The 21,011-nt window shown below is 55.4% G+C and overlaps 1 protein-coding gene across 2 annotated transcripts; it reads right to left on the bottom strand.

Annotated features, from left to right (window-relative positions):
- Positions 1 to 1,198: 1,198 nt before the first annotated feature.
- On the bottom strand, positions 1,199 to 16,787 carry TMEM72 (transmembrane protein 72). Of its 2 annotated transcripts, XM_050960301.1 has the most exons (5): positions 16,478 to 16,787; positions 6,887 to 6,953; positions 6,508 to 6,579; positions 4,639 to 4,778; positions 1,199 to 4,379 (listed from the first exon to the last, which is right to left on the bottom strand). In XM_050960301.1, the coding sequence occupies exons 1-5, from the start codon at positions 16,545 to 16,547 to the stop codon at positions 3,901 to 3,903; spliced, it is 828 nt and encodes a 275-aa protein (XP_050816258.1). In that variant the 5' UTR covers positions 16,548 to 16,787; the 3' UTR covers positions 1,199 to 3,900. The 2 variants fall into 2 exon arrangements, with proteins under 2 accessions (XP_050816258.1, XP_050816259.1); XM_050960302.1 differs by lacking the exon at positions 6,508 to 6,579.
- Between the last annotated feature and the right edge of the window lie 4,224 nt (positions 16,788 to 21,011).

The following is a 21,011-nucleotide window of genomic DNA, read 5'->3' as shown; positions in this document are numbered from 1 at the left end:
GTTTATTCACAAAGAGCAGAGATGAGAGTGATACCAAGCCAGCACAGACGAGCCAGGGCTGGTAACCACCAAACCAAACCCCACCTGCTTTCTGGTGACGAAAACGTCACGAGCCAGTTACACTCTTTGCTTAACCTGTTTTCTTACTCACATCAAGGTATCGACATCTCCAGCCCTGCGGACAAGGGGACCCAACTTTCAAAAGGCTCGCAGTGTGCTGCATCCTGTGGTCCCTCGACGCCAGATGCTTTTTGTTTTCTGCTTGTATTTCCCAAGCCTCGCTGGTCTGTCCCAGAGGCAAGCTGACCTGCAGCTCTTCCACCCCCTGCATGTTCATATGGATATGGGCTTCCATTGCTTTGATTCCATACTGCTCTGCTTCACTGGAGACAGGTTGACAGCCACCTTCCACCCCGACTGGGGGAAGCCTGCGCTTCCCCACATTTGGACACCAACTTTAAAGCGACCGATTGTAATTCCACCCATGGTGTTAATATGTTTCACACGGACATTCATCCCCAGCACGTCACCAGCTTTCATGAAAGCCCTGCCTCGCTCCTCTCCTACCGGACACAATTGGCTGATTCAATTGCTGATTCTTTGGGGTTCAGGCCCTCTGTTCTCTCCCAGGATGGCTGTGTGACGTTCCACTCTATATGTTTTATGGAAATATGCTTATAAGTGTGAATATGCTTTCTGAAACAGGTCTCTTGTAAGGTATCATACCAAAGGTTATAAACTACTGAAATATTTCTCCTATATGTATGCATTGTGACAAAGTTCCTCCTCTACCTTGGTGGGTCCTGCGCTTATTGGCAGATTTGCTCACCTCAGTGATCTTCCCCTCTGGTGGAACCCACAGTCTGGGTCAACTCCTCCTGCGTCTGATCAGGAGTTGGGAGGTTTGGAGGGAACCTGGGCCCACCCTCTACTCCAGGTTCCAGCCCAGGGCCCTGTGGATTGCAGCTGTCTATAGTACCTCCTGTAACAGCTGCATGACAGCCACAACTCCCTGGGCTACTTCCCCATGGCATCCTCCAAACACCTTTGTTATCCTCACCACAGAACCTTCCTCCTGGTGTCTGATAACGCTTGTACTCCTCAGTCCTCCAGCAGCACACCCGCTCACTCTCAGCTCTTTGCACCTCTTGCTCCCAGCTCCTCACACGCACACCACAAACTGCAGTGAGCTCCTTTTTAAACCCAGGTGCCCTGATTAGCCTGCCTTGATTGGCTGCAGGTGTTCTAATCAGTCTGTCTGCCTTAATTGGTTCTAGCAGGTTCCTGATTACTCTAGTGCAGCCCCTGCTCTGGTCACTCAGGGAACAGAAAACTACTCATCCAGTGACCAGTATATTTGCCCTCTACCAGACTCCTGTACCCCACTGGTCTGGGTCTGTCACAGCATATATCATTCTTGTATCTGAAGGTAGAAATATAAAGTATAATGCTGAGGTCCTGTTGTAATTATGCAAAGTGTGGGCCATTAATGGTGGTTTGGAATCTTGATGACTCCCATTAACCAGGACAATTGACTGCAGATGGGTGTGTTTTACCTGTAAGTCTTCCTGGGTACCTGTGGGCCAGCCCAGGAAGAATGGAGACTAGGGGTCTTACAGTGACGTGTGACCTTGTCACATGATACTGGAATCCATCTTAATCCTTGAACTTTTCCATTGATGAGGCGGTGGTGGGGACAAGCACAGACAAAAGATTACCGCCTTGTGCCAAAGCTATAAAAGGGGGTGGAGCAGGCCAAAAGGGGCTGCCAATCATGAGAAAACTCCTGCTTACCACCTGAGATGCCTGCTGGATATAACAAAGACTGTACCGGGGAAAGGATGGAGCCCAGACTAGGAAGGGGTCTAGTCTGTGAGAGAGGCGTATTGGAACATCTTCGAGGGTGAGATATCACCTATATTCAATTTCTTAATGTATTAGGCTTAGATTTGTGTGTTTTGTTTTATTTTGCTTTGTGACTTACTTTGTTCTGTCTGTTATTACTTGAAACCACTTAAATCCTACTTTTTATACTTAATAAAATCACTTGTTTATTAATAAACCCAGAGTAAGCGATTAATTACTTGGGGAGCAAACAGCTGTGCAAATCTCTCTATCAGTGTTATAGAGTGTGGACAATTTACAAATTTACCCTGTACAAGCTTTATACAGAGTAAAAAGGATTTATTTGGAATTTGGATTCCATTGGGAGCTGGGTGTCTGGGTGCTGGAGAGAGGAAACCTGTTGAGCTGTTTTTAGTTAAAGTCTGCAGCTTTGGGAGCGTGGCCCAAACCCTGGATCTGTGCTGTGGCAGGCCAGCATGTCTGGCTCAACAAGGCAGGGTTCTGGAGTCCCAAGCTGGCAGGGAAAATGAGCTCAGAGGTAATTTCAGCACATCAGGTGACAGTCCCAAGGGGAGCTCTGTGACCAAACCCATCACAGGCTGAGCCCTGATCATCAGCCCCCTATCCCTGGAGGTGCTTCTCCCCATGGCGATGCAGGGCAGGGCAGACGTTGGCGCTGTAAGATGGACCCACCCCATTCTGTCCCAGGGCCATGCTAGGGCATGGGAGGAGGGGGGTGGGTGGCTGCAGGGACTCAGGCAACAAGCCATCTCCTGAAAACAGCAGGCTGGTGGGAGTGCTGTGTCCCTTGTTCCCACATGGCCCCACAGGCGCCCCAGTGGGAAGCACTGGGAGATGGCATCTGATGTCCCTCGGCTGGCTCTGTTCCCTGTGGCTTATCAGCAATGCTGCTGTGAGAAAGCCGGCAGTCCAAAGGGCTGGGGGTTAGATCCAGTTGGCTGGGGAGCATGGTCCATGGCCAGCCACACAGCAGAGTAGGGGGCTAGGGCAGACGCTGCAACTCCGCTGGTACGACCATCTAGCACTGAGCAGATGCCGATGGAGGGGCTGGAAAATGTCTGAGAGTGAAGGCTTCACTGTCCTGGAAATACGCTGAGCAGAGTCTGGCTCAGGCCACCGGGGAAGAGCTTGCATGGATCCCACAGGGAGTGGGGCCGGACGGTTGCTAGGGTGTACTGACACATGGCCAGAGCCTGCCAGGATCCCACGGCGAGTGGGCGGGCGGTACCCAGGGTTTTACCAAAGATATTATTTGGTTTTAACTGATTTTCATCTGAATTTTGGACCGCTCAAGTACATGGAAATAATGATTAGGTTAAGAAAATCCAACCCATCCCACTAGCAGATGTCTCTCTGTTAATAGTAAGTTAGTGGCAGTGTGACTGTGAGGCTGCCTGTTAAAGGAAGGCAACAGAGTGAAAGACAGACAGACAGACACACTCACCTGTGCATGTACAGCTGATGTACAGATTACGACATAAACCACAGCAAGAAAGGGCTGTCAGTTCACACTCTGTCTGGGCTCGATTTTATGCTCTTTTTCCATCCCTTCCAACCCTCCTAGGATTAACCCTGATATTTACCCAGAAAACTAGGAAGTGGATTTGTCTGCCCTGATTTCCATCCGTTTGCAGTGTTTGGAACACACACTGATCAAGCTCCAGGAACTGTTCAACTAAATAAAGATGGCAACTGAAGGGCTTTGCCCAGAGGCTGGTCTGGCCCCAGCAGGAGAGTATCCAGGACGGCTCTCTGAATGTCAGTGCTGCAGCCAGCCCCGGAAGCTGGCACTGCACCTGCCAGCCCTGCCCTCCAGCCGGCAGCAGCGTTAGTTGTTGGGGGGTTGCCTGGGCTCCCGGGCACCAGGACCCCACCTGGCAGGGGCTGCCCTGCTCCAGAAAGGTCAGCTCTTCCCGTGGCGCCTGGGCCACAGGGGGAGCATGTCCGAGGCCTGAAGCCAGGCCCCAGGCTAGCAGGTGGGGAGCTGCAGGCTGTTGCCACTCGCCCCAGGCTGCGGGCGAGGTGGGCAGGCGCTCAGAACAGGCCTGTGGCACTGAGGGGCGTGACGAGGAGTGGGGTCTCTGTGGGCCCGAGGATTGGGGCTGTGTCGGAAGTGGTCTCCTCGGCCTCGCTCTCTGCCTCGTCTGGGCTCTCGCTGACGGAGGGGATGATCCTCACCAGCTTCTCTTGGAAGTGTACCTGCTTGCCTGGGGCCAGGGCAGGTGGGGTGGTGGTGGGTGGGGATGGGGTGGGCTCGGCTGGCCAGCCAGCACCCTTGTCCTTGCTGCCCTTCAGGATGCTCTTCATGTGGCCAAGCAGGGAGACATGCTGCTCTCGGTGTCCTCCGGGGAAGGTGAAGGTCTGCTCGGTGTCACCACAGCCCATGGAGGTGGCAGCCGTGGCACAGGGGTCCACATACTGCTCCAGTGGCCCCCGCACCTCCCCGTGCACCAGGCTCTTCTTCCGCTTGCTCAGCAGGAAGTAGGCCAAGCCGGTCAGCACCAGCATGGAGCCTGGGAAAAGGCACCGGAGATGAGACAGGCAAAGAGCTGGGGAGAGGTCACCAGGAAAACCAGGCCATGGCCCCTCCCTTCCATCACAGCTGGGCCACGGCGCCCAGCCTGGCACCCTGTCCCATCAAGCTGGGCCACAGCCCCCAGCCTTGCACCCCTGTCCCATCACAGCTGGGCCATGCCATCCCAGCCTGGCACCCACTGCCATACCCCATTCCCCTGCCCCCCATGCTGTCCGAGGCCCCAGCGCGCTCCTCACCGGGGATGGTGACGTGCCAGACCAGGACAGGATGCAGGAAGCAGGCTACCGAGAGCAGCACGTAACCCAGGAATTTCTGGAAGCTCGCTGGCTGGGTGCTTCGCTTCCAGAAGGCGTGTGCCAGGGAGCCCGGCTGGTAGCTGGGGAGAGAGCGGGGCAGGCGAGGGCTTCGGCAGGGAGAACCGGTCACCACCACCAGGGGCACACGGCTGGCAGGGCTGGGTCTAAATGCCCCTCTGGTGCCCTCTGGCCCCAGAGCTCAAAGCACCAGACCAGGCCTTCACATGGGGCTGGCTAAGGCCTGAGTGGCCCATGGAGTTTAGGGGGCACAGGGCTGAGCATCAAGTATTCTCACCCATTCCCCCATCCTGAGGACACACCCATGGGTGCCCAGGCCTTGAGGCAGAGGAAGTGTGAGTGACACATACAGGCCCTGGGGGCAGCAGCCTGGCCAGCAAGCAGGGTTTGGTGCTGCCAGCAGTGGGCAGGTTCCCCTGGAGGTGAGTCTGCAGCCCCATCTGGTCAGCCCTGTACCACCAGCTGGGTGTAGGTGAGGGACAAGGGGGAGCATGGGGAGCAGGGGGAGGAGTGTGGGCAGGATACGTGGAGGTGAGGGTGGGACATATGGGAGGGTGCATGAGGGGTGCCTGGGCATGGCTCATAAGGGGTGCATAGGTGTGGGATACCCAGAGGGCATGGGCAGGATACACAGAGATGGGGATGTGAGGTGGGTGGAGTCCACAGAGGATGTGGGTGGGGGGTATGGGCAGGGTGCACGAGGATGCAGATGTAGGGTGGGTGGGGTTCACGGGGGGCATGGGCAGGGCACACAGGGTTTAGGCATGGTGTGAGCAGAAGGCATGGACAGGATGCAAGGGGTGTGAAGTGGGTGGAGTATATAGGGACATGGGCAGGGACACAGGGTGTGGGTGTAGGCAGGGCGCATGGGATGTGGGCGTGGGGTGGGCATGGGGCATGGGCAGGGCTCATCAGGTGTGGGGGTGGGCAGGGTGCACAGGTTGTGGATGTGGACGTGGGGATGGGGTGGGGATGGGGCCTGAGCAGGACAAGCAGGGCGTGGGCATTGGCAGGGTGCGCAGGTTGTGGACATGGGGGTGGGAGTGGGGTGGGGCCTGGGCAGGACACGCAGGGTGTGGGCGTGGGCATTGGCAGGATATGCGGGCTGTGGACATGGGTTGGGGGCTGGAGCCTGGGCAGGACATGCTGGGCATGGGCATTGGCAGGGTGCACAGGTTGTGGATATGGGGGTGGGAGTGGAGTGGGGGTGGGGGTTGGGCCTGGGCAGGACACGCAGAGTATGGGCATTGGCAGGGTACGCGGGGTGTGGACGTGGGGGTGGGAGTGGGGTGGGGCCTGGGCAGGACATGCAGGGTGCAGGCATTGGCAGGGTGCACAGGTTGTGGACATGGGGGTGGGGCCTGGGTAGGACACACAGGCAGGGCCGGCGCTACCATTTAGACGACCTAGGCAATGGCCTAGGGAGCCAGAATTTTTGGAGGGCGCTATTTTGCCGGGGGGGGGGGGGGCAGCACGTGGGTCCGGTGGACCTACTGCGGTGATGCCGGCGGACGGTCTGCTGCTGGAAAGGTTCCGGTAGAGCTGCCGCAGTCGTTTCGGCGGACGGTGCGCTGGTCTAAAGGCTCCGGTGGACCTGCCGCAGGCATGATTGCGGTAGGTCCGCCGGAGCCTTTAGACCAGCGGACCGCCCGCCGGCATGACTGCGGCAGCTCCACTGGGGCGTCAGAAACCCTAGCGCTGCTCCTGCACACAGGGCGTGGGCATTGGCAGGGTACGCAGAGTGTGGACGTGGGGGTGGGAGTGGGGTGGGTGTGGGCAGGGAGTACTCACGTGATACACGTGCCCAGGAGCAGGCTGACAAAGAAGGAGACTTCGCAGATGGAAACCGCTGCCCCTGAGAAACTGAAGTGGGGGACCATGAGGGCAGCAGGGCCAGCGTGGGGCTCGAGGGCACTACCTACTGCCGGCCAGTGGGGCTCCAGAGCCCCAGCTCCCCCTGCCCAGCCATTGCACAGGAGAGATCACAGTGCGCTGCGGCCCCTGGCCAGATTCACTGAGACAGGCAGCATTGCGTGGAGCTTGCAGGGCTGAGCTGCCCCATGGCTCACAGGGTCCCAGACTCCTACACTGCGAGGCCAGGAGAGGGCCGCTCGGCCTGACACCTCCCGATGGCAGAGCCACTCCCCGCGGTAACCCCAGTGATACTCACAGCAGGTAGACCGCCAGGCTCTGGAACTGCCCGCACTGCAGGGTCTCCACTCCCACTCCAACCAGCACTGCAGAGAGAAGGCAGCACTGGAGTCATGACAATGCCCCACCCCATCATTGCCCTGCCTGTTCTTCACCTGGCCCGTGGCTGGGTTGGGGTGGGGAGAGAAGGCAGAGTGTCCAGTGCTTAGAGCAGAGGGCTGGAGCCAAGAGGGCTGGGGTCTGTCCTTGGCTTCGCCACAGACCTTTGGCCAATCACTGAACCACTCCATGCCTCAGTTTCCCTAACGAGCTAAAGCTGCTGCTCCCCACACTTTGCATACAGTATTGGGACTCCCTGGGGCTCAATGAGCATTGGAGTCTCCATGGCTCCCTTCACTGGGAACAGCCAGTTCCTCCTGTATAATAGTCCACTCCTCTTCTGTATTGATGGTGCATCCCAGCTTTGTGCCATCATGGCAAAGCACCACCAGCCCTGCAAACACTGTCTTACTGTCAGCTCTTTCCCAGCTGTGTGCATGCCCCCCGCGGTGTAGGGGGTAGGATTGTCACTCTGGCTGGGGCTACCATCCCTTGCCCCCAGTTGTCCAAGAGGTTGCGGAAGGGGGTGTGGATTCCAGCTGGGGGTGTGGGCTCTGGGATGGGGCCAGGGTTGGAGTGCAGGAGGAGGCTCCGGGCTAGGGGGTGGAGCCGAGGAGCTGAGAATATGGGAGAGGGCTCTGGGCTGAGGCAGGAGGTTGGGAGGTGTTAGGGGGTGAGGGCTCCAGCTGGGGGAGTGGGCTCTGGGGTGGAACCGGGGATGAGGGATTTGGGGTACAGGAGGGGTCTCTGGGCTGGGATCGAGGGATTTGGAGGGCGGGAGAAGGATCAGGGCTGGGGCAGGGGGTTGGGGTGTGGTAGGGGGTCAGAGGAGCTGCAAATCCGGTGCTTGGGACGGGGGCAGCGGGCAGAGCCCACTGGCTGCCCCCATGGGTAGGAGCTGGAGTGGGGATACGCCACTGTTTCCAGGAGCCACGCGGAGCCAGGGCAGCCAGGGAGCCTGCCTTAGCCCCGCTGCACAGCCAACCAGACTTTTAACGGTCCAGTCAGCAGTGCTTCCAGGGTCCCTGTTTGAACCATTTCAGTCAAAAACCGGACACCTGGCAACCCTATTGTGAGGGTGCGCCCAGGGGCGGGGCAGGGCCAAGGAAGGCCCTGGCTGCTGTGGGCTGACCATGAGGCTTGTGAGTGAGTTGACCCATCTCGGGACCTTCACATGCCTTGAGCTCCAGGCACCGGCATGCCTAGCACCCGCCACAGGGCCAGGCCTTGAGTGTGGCTTTGGGGCCAGAGCTTGAGTTTGCAGCTGGGCCTGTCTCTGCACTGGGCAAATCTGGGGTGGCGCATCCCAGCATGGGAACAGGCTGCCCCATGGCCTAGCCAGCAGCTCAGTCCCACACACCGTTCAGCCTACAACACTCGAGCAGGGCAGGGGGCAGGCCTAAGTCTTGGCCTCTGCACTTGGCTTTCATCCCCACAGGCGCCCCTTCCAGCTGCCAGCGTCCCATGGTGGCTGCAGCCACTTCTGCCCTCCAGGGTTTGCTACCATACTGTGGGGCAGGGTTTGAGAGACCCAAAGTGCCTCCTGCCCCAGGCCTTTTGGGCTGCATTGGCTTGTGGACAGACCTGGTGCAGGGGGTGGCAGGGCATAGCAACCCTCCCATTCTCCGCCAGGGCAATGCCATGAACACTCACTGCTCCTGCACAAGCAGCCCCCAGCCTGGGCTGCTCCCCAGGGGACTGTCCGTGGGTGGAGGCCAGAGGGCTGGACAAGCTGCACAGGCTGTCAGCCAGCCCTGAGCCTTTGGGGAAGCCTGCGGCTACTAGGGCCCTGGGGCCTTATCAGGGCCAGAGAGACTCAGCCAGGCTGGGCATGCTGGAGGGCACCAGGCTGCCTGGCACTTGGGGATGGGCTGGCACAAGTGTCCTGGTGCTGAACCCGTGTGGGAAAGCTTTGTGGGAAATGGGCTGTAGCCACAGGGCCCCATGCAAATCCATGATCCCATGGCAGGCCCCAGAGGAGTCTTCTGTGTGCATGAGTGTGTGTGTGTGTAACACTGAGTGTGTGTGTGAGACTTGAGTATGTGAGACTGCGTGTGTGAGAGACTGAGTGGGTGTTTGTGACTCTCGTGTGACTATGTGTGTGACCTGTGTATCTGAGACTGTGTCTCTGTGTGTGAGACTGGGTGTATGTGTGACTCTCGTGTATGACTATTTGTATGTGTGAGTATGTATTTGTGAGACTGTATGAGAGGCTGTGTGTGATGCTTGTGTGTGTGTGTGTGTGTGTGTGTGTGTGCACGTGTGAGAGAGAGAAGGGGATAGTACACTAGTGAGATCTCTCTGTGTCACTGTGTTTAAGCGGGAGCAGCTAGCCACAACCACCTAACACACGTTTGCAAATCATTGCAGCAGGCAGTGCCAAGGGTGCTGGTTGTGTGGGGCAGGACCAGTGCTTTCCTTGGTGGTGTGCGTGCGGCGTCTGGCATGATGGGCAGCTGATCCCTGGCTGGTATCTCCAGACATTGCTATAGCACACACTAGCCATTTGCAATAACCTGCCCCGGGTGCAACAGTGCTTGGCTCCTGTCCACACAGCCAGGTTAGCAGCCTCCTTCGCAGCTCAACCAAAGTGGCATCAAATATCTGTCTGGCTCTGATCCCGGCCAGCCATGGCCTTTGGGGACTCACAGACTCCCCAGGGACAAGCCCTTCCCTGAGGCTGCTCTGTCAGCCAGGAGCGGAGGGCGAAGCTGGGTGCTGTAGGCCAGGGGAGGGCTGGCTCATCAGTGCCCTGTGCTGTGGTTGCATGGGAGGCAGAGCAGTTTGTTTGCCTTCCCACGGTGCCTGCCAGGACGTCGTCGCAGAGCTGTGCCAGGCAGCTGCGCGGCTTTGGGCCAACGCCTCTTGCAGGGGGACTGTCCTATTGCTGATGCTGCCTGTGTTCGGCTGCAGCCGCCCGCCTCCCTGGGGCAGGGTGAGCTGGGCATGAAGCAGATGCCCGCTCTGCTGCTGTCTAAGCTGCTGGCATTGCTGATTCAGGAGCCATGTGCGTCCTGGATGACGAAATGATGGCCCCAACCCCAGCATCCACAGAACAGGACTAGTCTGACCATCCGCGTGTCACGGGCCCACTGCCCTGGGCGGAGCCCGCCACTTGGGTTTGACTGATCACAAAGTCTGGAGTACAGTGCTGGCTCCAGCTGGGGAATGTGGATCCTGAAGTTTGGCCCAGGGCCCATCTCTCCCTGATGCACATGGGCACACTCGCAGCATCCGGTCAGGAGCCCCTTCCCTGCCAATCTCCTCAGGCTCTGCCCTGCTGCCCCCTTTCCTTCCCCCTACTCCCCTGGAAGGGTCTTTCCCTCCCTCAGCACACATGGCTAGAGGGGGATAAACATTTTCCACTCATGGGGCAGAGGGTAACCCCAAGACTCATTGACTTTGCTCCCACCAGGTCAACACTGACAGCCACAGAAGATCCCACCCTGAGTCTTTATCCAGCTCCCTGTAGCCTCCTCGCTTTCCTGTCCCTAACCACCTAGCCAGCTTTCTTGGCCTCCTTCCCTGTCATACTGTGCTTGTCCTTATTGGAAGGGCATCCCACTGGCCTCAGCCTCCTGCACCTAGCAAGCCCTGCCCTGGCTACCTTGGGGTGGCAGATCAGTAGCAGCAGGGGAAAGCATGCCAACCATGCTAGCTATGTTAATAGTGGCTGTAGCCATGGTGATAATGCCACTTACTAAACAACAGAAAAGCACAAAGACGGGCAGGCGGCTTAGCAGCTTGGAATGAGCTTTCTCTCTGTGCTACACGGCGCGGCCCCTTGGCCAACACAGCCAGGCGGGGGATTATGCACTAAGGTGGATTAAGGGTCTGAGCGCATTGAGACCCTTCCTTGGCTTGCAACTGGGTCCTGGGAGCTGCACTCCTGGGAAAGCTCCAGCCTGCCTCATAACCCCTGAAGGGAAGGGCAGGATGGGTGTATTCCTGGGATGGTGAATGGGGTTCCTGGGATGGCGAATGGTGCAGGGGGCTTTGATACTCACAAAGGCTGGTGTATGATGTGAAAACAGAAGTGTCTCCCAAGCCTGTGACATAACTCCCTAGGTGTGTAACGCACAACACAACCACACACTGTGGGTCTGAGCTGAGATAATGAGCTTTGCGCTGAGAGCACAGCTAGGTTCCAGATACAAACATGACTAGAACCTAAATCCTCCTGCTCCAAAATCACACACCCCTTCCATTCCCTGTAAAGGAGAATCACTGTCAGCAGTCTAGGGACTAAGACTCACAGGTGTTCAGTTCTGGATTCCTTCCTGAAGAGGGCAGCAGTGCACACAAGACAGTTATACTTCCAAATGGAGGAAAAGGGAAATTGTTAATAACGAATATTAATCAGAAGTTAGGAATTGTAGAAAATTGATATGGGCAGCAAAGGGATACAAGAAGAAACCAGTGGCCAGCACAGTTAAGGATAATAAGAAGGAGTTTTAAAAATACATTAGGAACAAAAAGAACCCTGACATTGGTCCACTGCTAGATGGAAATAGAATTATCAGTAATAATTCAGAAAAAGCAGAAATATTCAATAAATATTTCTCTTCTGTATTTGGGAAAAAAACAGATGAAACTGTCGTATCACATGGTAAGGATAATTCTCTTTCCATTTCACTAGTATCTATGGAGGATGTTTAACAGAATCTACTGAAGCTAGATATTTTAAATCAGCAAATTCAAATAATTTGCATCCAAGAAAAGAGCTGGCTGAGGAGCTTGCTGGACCGTTAATGCTGATTTTCAATAGCACTGGGGAAGTTCCAGAAGAGGTGAAGAAAATTAATGTGCCAATTTTTAAAAGGATAAATGGGATGACCTGGGTAATTCTAGGCCTGTCAGCCTGACATCAATCCCAGGCAAGATAATGGAGTGGCTGATATGGCACTCAATTAATAAAGAATTAAAGGAGGGTAATGTAATTAATGCCTATCAACATGGGTTTATGGAAAATAGATCCTGTCAAACTAACTTGATATCTTTTTTTGATAAAATTACAAGTTTGGTTAATAACGGTAATAGTGTTGACATAATATACATAGACTTCTGAAAGGCATATTTAATAAATATTCTAACTAGCAGACAAAGCTGGAACATCATCCAGTGGCTGGAAGTTAAAGCCAGGCAAATTCAGCCTGGAAATAAGGCATCAGTTTTTAGAGAGGGAGAAAAATTAACCACTGAACAATTGACCACGGGTTGTGGTGGATTCTCCAACACTGGCAATTTTAAAATCAGGATTGGATGTTTTTCTACAAGCTCAGCTCTAGGCATTATTGTGGGGACATTTTCTGGCCTGTGCGACACAGAAGCTCAGACAAGATGATCACTGCCGACAGGAGGAGGTAGTGTGGCTATGCAAAACTGATTTAAATACTGTGAAGTAACTTAGGTCGATTTAATTGTGTGGTGTAGACTTGCTCCTCTCCTGTCACCTCCCCCAGCTCCTGGTCCATTGTACTCCTCCTGCAGACCCACGCTGAGGTCACCTTCCACCTGCAAGAGTTTCCCCCTCAGTAGGGGTCAGTTCTTCAGTCCTTGGGGTTACCATTGTCTTTCCAGATCCTAGGTTCCAGGCAGTCCTTAACGACCCATTCCAAGCACACCCCTCCTGGCTGCTGCTCTGCCCCACAAGCAGCTTTTTAATCCTTCTGCACCCACAGGGTAGCAATCTCTAGCCAAGTCAGTCCCTGCCATGAACCTCACAGCACAGAAATTTCCCGCTGCCTCACCTCGAGGTCCTGTGGGTTCACGTTTGCTCTGCCAAGCTGGGGCTTTACTTGGGATCTCGGGGGTGCCACGCTCATAACATGAGGGCGGGCAGGGAATGAGGCTGGTGTTTCACAGCAAAGCTCTTTCACTGCATAAACCCACAGGCGGGTTATGGCACAGCAGGGCTTTCGGGAGGGTTTCCAGGTGCCCCCCAGGCCCAGATCAGCCCACGTGCTAGTGGAGCCAGAGCTTACCTTGTGAGTGTACCTTTGTGGTTCTACATGGCACCGAGATGGAGGATGACCGTGCCCAAAAAGCCAATGCAGAGGCTCTGTCCGGTGACTGCAGGGGGCCGGATGCTTGGTGGCTTGGGCGGGAGGTGCTGAGCCTGGAAGAGCTATTCCCAGTAGCATCCTGCCCCCTTTTGGGCAGATTGTCCCAGGAGTGTCACTGATCAGTAACTCACCCTCTGGGGCTTGCCTGTGGGGGGATTCATGGAGGCACAGACTGAACTCCTGACCCCACAGCAAAACTCCCAGGGACTGACTCAGTGGGGACAGGAGTAGTCCAGACAGCTAATGTGGCAACATTGACAAAATCTGTCACAAGGAAGAGCAGCCATCCAAATGGTCACAGCCACCAAGACACAGCTGGATGAATGTCCCCCCTACCAAGTGCTGGTTCAGAGGCGTGGGTTCACAGTGACCCCTGCTGGTGGGAGCACAGCGGGGCATGCAGAGCAAATGGGCCCTTTGCTTGAGGATCTTTGGCAATGCCTGGTATCATCTGTGGTTTCTGACCTACGGACTCAGGCACATCTGTTGCACCCATTTCATCTCAGCTCCGAGTCACGAGCTCTGGGTACAGGAGAACCCCCTCCAGACGGCTAACATGCCCACCATAGACCATCACTGTGGGAACTGAAGATACTGGCTTGACTCCAGAGGCGGTCAGGAGTGCCAGTGGCTATTCTGATGCCTTTGTACAATGTGTCAGGTCCTAGGCCAGTTCCTGGGGAGACTGCATTGTAACTGGCATGAGCCAGCCCGCTGATCAGCTGCCCCAGCCGAACTGTCGAGGAGTGAACTCCCATCCTGCTCCTTAGAGATGGTCTCTCCAGCTCGGAGCTCAGGAGCTGCCGTTGGCTCTGTGAATGGGTACAAGACTTCTGTCTCTGTGCTGTCCTCTGGCCCCTTGCATCAATACTGACATGTTCTGGGAATCTGGGCACAAAGTGCAGGTGTTTGCTGCCCTTGGGCTCTGCAGGCCCTGGATGATCATCACTACAAATGCAGGCAGAACTGAGCACGAGGGAATTCGAAGCCAGTCAGCAGGCCATGCTTGAGAGCAGGACTGGTCATCCTCTTCTGGATTCAATCTTTCTTCCAGCAAGTGAATGGTGCAGGATTGCCTCCTGATTCCTGCTCCTATCCAGCCCACACTTGTGAATCAGCAGAACAGTTTGGATGAAGGATCATCAGCCTGTGGTCTGTTTGCTTGGGCTATTTGCTCTCTGTGATTTGAGCCAGGCCCAAGGCACAGGCACAAAATTACGAATTAAACAGTTTAAACAGGAGAATTTGGAACAACTAACAATGCTCCTCCCAATACAGATTTTCAGCAGGCGTCATCTGTGCTAAAATCTGTGAAACTTTTGGGTTTCCCAACCATTCCAACCAATCATGGGGCTGCCTGACCACTGACCAACAACGAACCACACAGCCCCACCAATTATGGGGCTGCCTGACCACTGATCAACCACTAACAACATGGTTTCACCAATCACAGGGCTGCCTGATCAGTGACTATCATGGCTCCACCAATCATAGGGAGCCAGCATGCTCAGAGCTTGGGGGTGGTCGTGGGTATTTTATTTGCCTCTCCAACTGACTCTATTGAGGGCTAATCTATGGAATTGCCCAACACTGCCCAGACTCTATGAGTGAGGCTGATCCATTAGCCTCTTCCTTTGGCAAGTCTCTTCGGATGGCTGAGCTCTGGGGACTCTTTTCCCTGTGGTCTCCATTTCCCAACCTTTTTAGCATTAAAATAAAGGATGCAAAACCACCTGTACCTCATTGGGCAGCGAACACCATACTGAGCTGGCTGCTCCCTCCACCGACAGCCTCAGACACATAGGGAGAAATGAAACATGGAGACCCCTCACTCCTTTCTGGGCCTTTTGGGGAAGGCAGATGATGCTGGGCAGAGCCCAGAGCGGAGAGATGGAAAAGTACAGGGCTCTTTAGCGCAGTCCAAGGCAGTTTCCACATTGATGGGGTGCTGACTTTCACTAACTTCCAGAGGAGCTACAGAAGATAGCGCAATGTAAGCACCATGAGAGAGCGAGATTACACTCCAGGAAGACATCTCAGCTTCATAAGCTATTTATGATTTCAGCTTTTTATGCTCTGTTGGCACATACTGGGGTCGGGCTGTCCCCTGGGTAGGCATCCAATATTATCACTGGAGCATTAGGGGAGTGTGTGAGCTTCCCTCTGTGTGTGCGTGATCGAGGTCCGCATAGCTGCAATCCAGCTCGTCTCCTGCACAGGCTCACCCCGCCGTGCTCCTATGTGCCAGTTTGTAAGAGCCCCAGAGGGGAGAATGTCTGCAGTCCACTTGCCCTGCAGCATTGCCCTTTCTATCGGCCCTGGCTAGCGCAGTTAGCTGTGGGGAGTACATTGCACAGCCAGCAGCCAGTGTTCTACCTACTCCGACAAACTAGCATCTGGAATGAAGCAGGATCTGCCAACAGGACCCACTCGCCAGCTCAGTGAGATTCTGCACAGCTGTATCTCCCAGCCAAAAATTACGGAAGGAATCACCTTCAGCACCCAGGGATAGGTATCATTGTCCCTGCTTTCAAGATGGAGAAACTGAGGCACAGAGTGATTAAGTGAGTTTCTCAAGGCTCCAGCAAATTGATGCCAGTGCCATGAATATACTTTGTTGCTCCTGCTACCATCCTCTGCACTCAACTCTCTGCCCGCCCCCCCCCGCACAGCAATTTTTACCTGCAACAGCTATTCTACACCACTGGGATTTGCAGGGGGAGATTTTCTGCACATTCTGCCGTGGAGAAGCCAGCTCAAACAGTCCCTTTTCAGCTCTCACCTGAGATGTCACCCACAGCCAAACGCAACCTCCTCCAACCAAAATTTGGTCCTTCAGCCTTGACTTTTTGGCAGAGGGAGCCATGTAAACAGGTAGGGGAGTTTATTTGCATTGCAAGGAAAGAGCAAACAGCTCTCTGAATCTGCTTTCCCGACAGCTTAGCAGGAAGGTAGAGGAGCAATGCTGCAGCAGCATCTCCACCAGCGCTGCAGCTCCTCTCTTCATCCCACTTGGGACAGGACAGCTTTTCCCCCTGGCTTTGCTGAGGATTTGGAGACCCCCCTCAGTCCCCTCCACTGAGCATGAGGACCTTCCCTCCATGGATCAAGGTTACTCTGCTGCCGCAGCTCGTACCATGGGGAACTAACTTTCCTTCCAGCAGCAGTCCCTGTGGCCTCCAGGTCCAGGCTTTGGTGAGCCCCATCCAGCAGCCCCACCTGCCAGAGGACACACCGACTGACACTTAGCAATGGGGAGTAACACCACCTCATGCTTTGCTTCCTAGTCCCCAAGGTTCATCATCCCCAATGGGCAGATGGAGGAAGGGAGGGTGGCACAATCAGAGCCAGGAATAGAACCCAGGCGTCCAGATGCCCATGAACTGCCTGTTACTTTGCTCCAGCTGTTGACTCTCCTGAGCATGATGGGCAATGCTGCCTCTTACCTGCTGCCGTGGAGACGCCCAGCAGTCGGCAAGTGTATTCTAGTGCAGTCCAAAAGGCCCTGTGCTTCATAGCTGCAAGAGACGAAAGCCTTTGAGCCGCCGGCTGGAATTCCTTCCCAGCCTACATGCCTCCCTGGTCATCTCCTTCTGCCACCCCACCCGACCTTCCCAAGGCAAAGGCACCGCCTGGGTCAGGTGCTGGCAGTGGAACAAGCTGCCACCACAGGGAACCGGTCGGCGCTGCCCACTCCAGCTCCCCAAGGGGCTGGGAAATGCTGGCCTTCTCCTGGCTGGCTGTTTGTTTCCTGCATTGTTTGGAGGGCTGCGATTAATGATTGCCTGGAGCCGGTGGGACAGGCAGCAGGAGGCACTGGGCCTTTCCTCCTCCTCTGGTGGGGGCAGAGCAATCTGATTAAATGCCACAGAAAGGCCTTAATGCACCGCAGCTCTGGCAGCTCAGATTAACCACTTGGCGGGGGTTGGGGGGAGAGGGTGCATGGGGATTTGGTCTCTGCTCGACGGCAGCCTGCTGCTGGCAGTTCCTCAGGGATTGAGAGCATCCCGCAGACCCAAACTGCACCCGCTTTGTGCTGACAGGCCGCTGGCCGAGGATTTCCCTGGGCACCAAACACTCGGCTGGGAACGCCTGGGGGAGCACCCAGCACCACTCAGGGTGGAGAAGCATGAGCAGGATCAGGGCAGGCACTCAAATCTATTTGGATTGTCTTGGCCCTGCAGAGCCAGCCTGGCCATGGGGCAGGGAAATGGAGTGTGCTGGGTGCGCATGCCAGGCTGGCACTGAGGACAGACACCGTCTCGCTTGGACCTTGAGTCAAATTACTCCAGTCTCACCAAGAGACAAACATGGAGCTGCCAGTTCCTCTCTGGAGCAGAGTCCCCCCACCCCAGCATTTACACCATGCCCTGGGGCCACCTCATCACCTCTGGTGTCTGCACAGGGAGGGCGGACGTCACCCAAGAAGCGGCTCCGTGGCTTGATGTCTCGGGCAAAGCATCCATTCCAGGGGCATTTCACTGCTCTGCTGCCAACTGGCCAAGTGCAAAGACCACCGCTGGAGCAGCATGCTGGGCACATTCCCGCTCCCGTCAGCCAGCCTGTGAGTGGGTTCCCCACCAAGCGCTGCGGGGGAGGAAGCACAGGGCTCACTGGGCACGGACTGTATGAGCTGGGGTCATGCATTGCCACAGCACCTAGAGGCTTCTGCTGAGCTCAGGGCCCCACTGCACCCGGTGCTGCACACACCCTGGGAGAGACAGGCCCTGCCCTGCAGGGCACTGTCTGAAGGGGCACAGAACAGGCTCTGCCAGGCTCGTGTCCTGCTCACTAGCCCACAGGGATCAGGAACGGCCGGCATTTCAAAGGGCAGTTGCTCAAACACTCCACTGTCCCTGGTGCCAGAGCCCAGCTCCCTGCTGGTAGCTGCTGGCACTGTGAGTACTGGGCTGGTTAACTCTCCTGGGGTGGGGCTACATGATGACTGGCCCTGCTGTAATGCACGCACGAGGGAGAGGCTTTGGAAAGTGCCGTGCAAGAGGGGAAGTGGGGGAGCCAAGTTCCATGGGAACTGGGTGCAGGGGAGTGCCAGGCACTGCAGATGCCCTCAGCACAGACGGATGGGGGACCCAGGGCAGACCAGTCACTGCTGTTGGATGCAGGACACCCCATGCTGGTAAGCCCAACAGCAGAGGGGAGCCCCAGCCAGCACATGCTGCATACTGCCTGTGAGGACTGGCATGGATGGCGAGCAGGAGCCATCCTCTTAGTCATGCACCCCAGAGCTGGGCATGCAGATCCCCAAACGGGGGCATGTGTTTGAGACCCTGATTGACCCTCCCCTCCAGCTGGCTTCTTCCACTGTTCCAGGACAGACAGGGCAACAGGGACCACTGAGGCGGCAGAGGAAGCATGAGGCTCCTTGCCCAGGGGGCACTGTGCATTCCCAGGAGTGCAGTGGGCTATGTGGGAGGGGGGCAATCTCTGCATCTCACCTCTTGCTGGCTGGGGAAGTGGTGATTTCAGAGGCCTGGGTTAATCATTGCAGCGGCTGCAGGGTGACTCAGAAGGTGGCTTCCACCATTGCCAAGGTCAACTGCTTATGCTAATCGCGGTATGAGGACCGTGGCCTTACAGCTAATGCAGGTTGTCAGAACGCCCAGGTTCCACTGTGGCTCTGCCACCAACCCCGAGTCATGTCAGGGGAGTCACCTCATGTCGCTGTCCATCAGTGCACCCCACTGTCATGGGTCCCATCACCAAAGGGCAGAAATTGAGGGAGTGGATCACCAGAAGCTGGGAATGGGCGACAGGGAATGGATCACTTGATGATGGCCTGCTCCGTTCATTCCCTCTGGGGCACCTGGCATTGGCTGCTGTCAGAAGACAGGATACTGGGCTAGATGGACCTTTGGTCTGACCCAGTTCCCAGTCTGGCCGTTGATCAGTGTGTGGAGCACCAGGAGTTCCAGGCCTGAACTGTGCTGCAGGGAAGCAGTGCATCCAGACGAGACTTTCCCAGGGGGTTGATTGTCAAAGCTGCTTGGAGACAGAAAAGCTCAGCCTGAGGTGCAGACAGTAATGCTCCATCCTGGGGACCAGGACTGGGAGCATTGCACAGAAGCAGGTATTTTGCAGACTGTCATTTCCCCAGAACCCTGAGGGATCTGGGAAAGGTGATCTGCTCCTGACTCCCCTACATGCCATTAGATAATCTCAGCCAAGCAGTTGCAGGACCAAAGAGCGGCAGCACCACACGGCTCCTGGGAAGCTGGGAGGAAAATTCTTCCCTGAACAGTTTTCCATCAGAAAACACACTGGTAAGTGGAAATCAAAAGTTTTCAAGAAGGTGTCAATTTTGAGAAGTTTTGCAATGGCAAATATTGAACTGGTTTGAAAGCGAAATGGAGTATTTCATCAAGAGTTTTGTTTCATTTCATTTCAACTTTTTCAGTTGTCTGAATCTTTTCTATGACAGTATTTCATTATTGTATTTCAATGAATATCTTCTGCTTTATTATAGTTCATATTTTATATGAATTTATACTGTTTCAAAGCTCCCTTAAGCAAATCATTTTGAGACCATCAAAACATTATAAGAGTTTCAAAGCATCTTGAGTTGGTCGTTTAAATGTTTCTGAAACAATATATTTTGGAATTTCCATTCCACAAAAACAAAACAAAAATTTTGACTTTGTGGGGCCAAACCAAATGTGGCAACGTCAGAATTTACTGCCAGGAAGCAGTTCCATTTTCTGACCAGCTCTCCTGGGAGGTTTTTGCTAAGGAGCCAGACGTCTTGATGCATCCCCACTTGTCTGAGGCTGGATCTGTAGATCTGCCCAGTATTTCAGTATCCCCTTCCTGCTGGAGCCAGGAAATGTCCACCTGATCTCTTGTGCGCCTTGACCCAGCATTGCTAATCAGGCCTCCGAAAACCATGAGATTTAAAAAATAATAAAGTTGAGGTCTTTTTATTTGCTGTCTGGTCTGGGGGTCTCTTTCCAAGCTTTTTTTTGTGACCTCCAATGGCCAGAAACACCCCTTTTAAAAAATGGGAGCTGAGTCTCTTCCATTCACATGCTTCCAAGAGCCGGGACATGATGAAAACCAGCAACTATCACAATACAATCCCATGAACTGGTAACACTGCAGCCCTGTCTAGGCCTGAATTTCCTAGGCTCCCACGTCCTGGGTCTCAGCTCTGCCTAGGACACAGTGCAGCACAGCCAGCCCTGCGGATGTCTCCTAGATCACGATTCCTCAAACCAGCCTGTGGGAAACCTGTGGTGCTCGGCCTCTTCTCAGACCAATACCTTCTGCTGCTGCCCTGGGGCCTGGGCAGCAGCAGGAACAACAGCTGCCCTCTCAGCTGACATCCCAGGGAATGAGCAGGACTCCCGAGCTAAAAGCAGGCATTGCAACAGCTTGAGCTATGGAGACAGGTTCCCTAGCTGGGGCTGTCACAGACTTGCATCCTCTGTGGATTGGGCACAGGGGAACCTGTCACACCCACCCAGCCAGCAAGAGACGACTATTCCATCCAGCCGTGCCCGAAGCTACCCATTGGCCCAGCCCCTCCAGCAACGACAGTGACGAATGGCAGCATGGGGTGCGGGCACTCTGAGCCCCTGTCTTGGGTGAGATGACAGTCTAGCGTAGCTGCCCCCACATGATGCTGTCACCACAGAGCTGGACACTTGCTGCTCCCCTCCTGCATGCCCAGCCCGCAGCAAGATCAGCCCCATGCAGGGTGCCAGCCTCTGGGGGCCACCCTGCACAGTCTGGAGCTGAGGGAAGCACAAAGGCCAGTGCATGATGGAGCTGGGGCTGGGGCTGGGTGCGTGAGCCACTGCTCCAGGGCACAGACCAGGGCACCAGTGGGGGCGCACCAAGGCTCTGCTACATGGCGGCCCAGAGTTGCTGCAGCGTGGCAGTGTAGACCCAATAGGAGAGGTTACTGTAAGTGATCCACCACTCTGATCCAGCGTGACCCCCGGGCTCTGTCAGCTGACCTGC

This window comes from Gopherus flavomarginatus, chromosome 6 (genome assembly GCF_025201925.1).
Source record: "Gopherus flavomarginatus isolate rGopFla2 chromosome 6, rGopFla2.mat.asm, whole genome shotgun sequence".
NCBI lineage: Eukaryota > Metazoa > Chordata > Testudines > Testudinidae > Gopherus > Gopherus flavomarginatus.
Note: the sequence above shows the minus strand (reverse complement) of the source record. Positions and strands in the feature narration are given on the sequence as shown.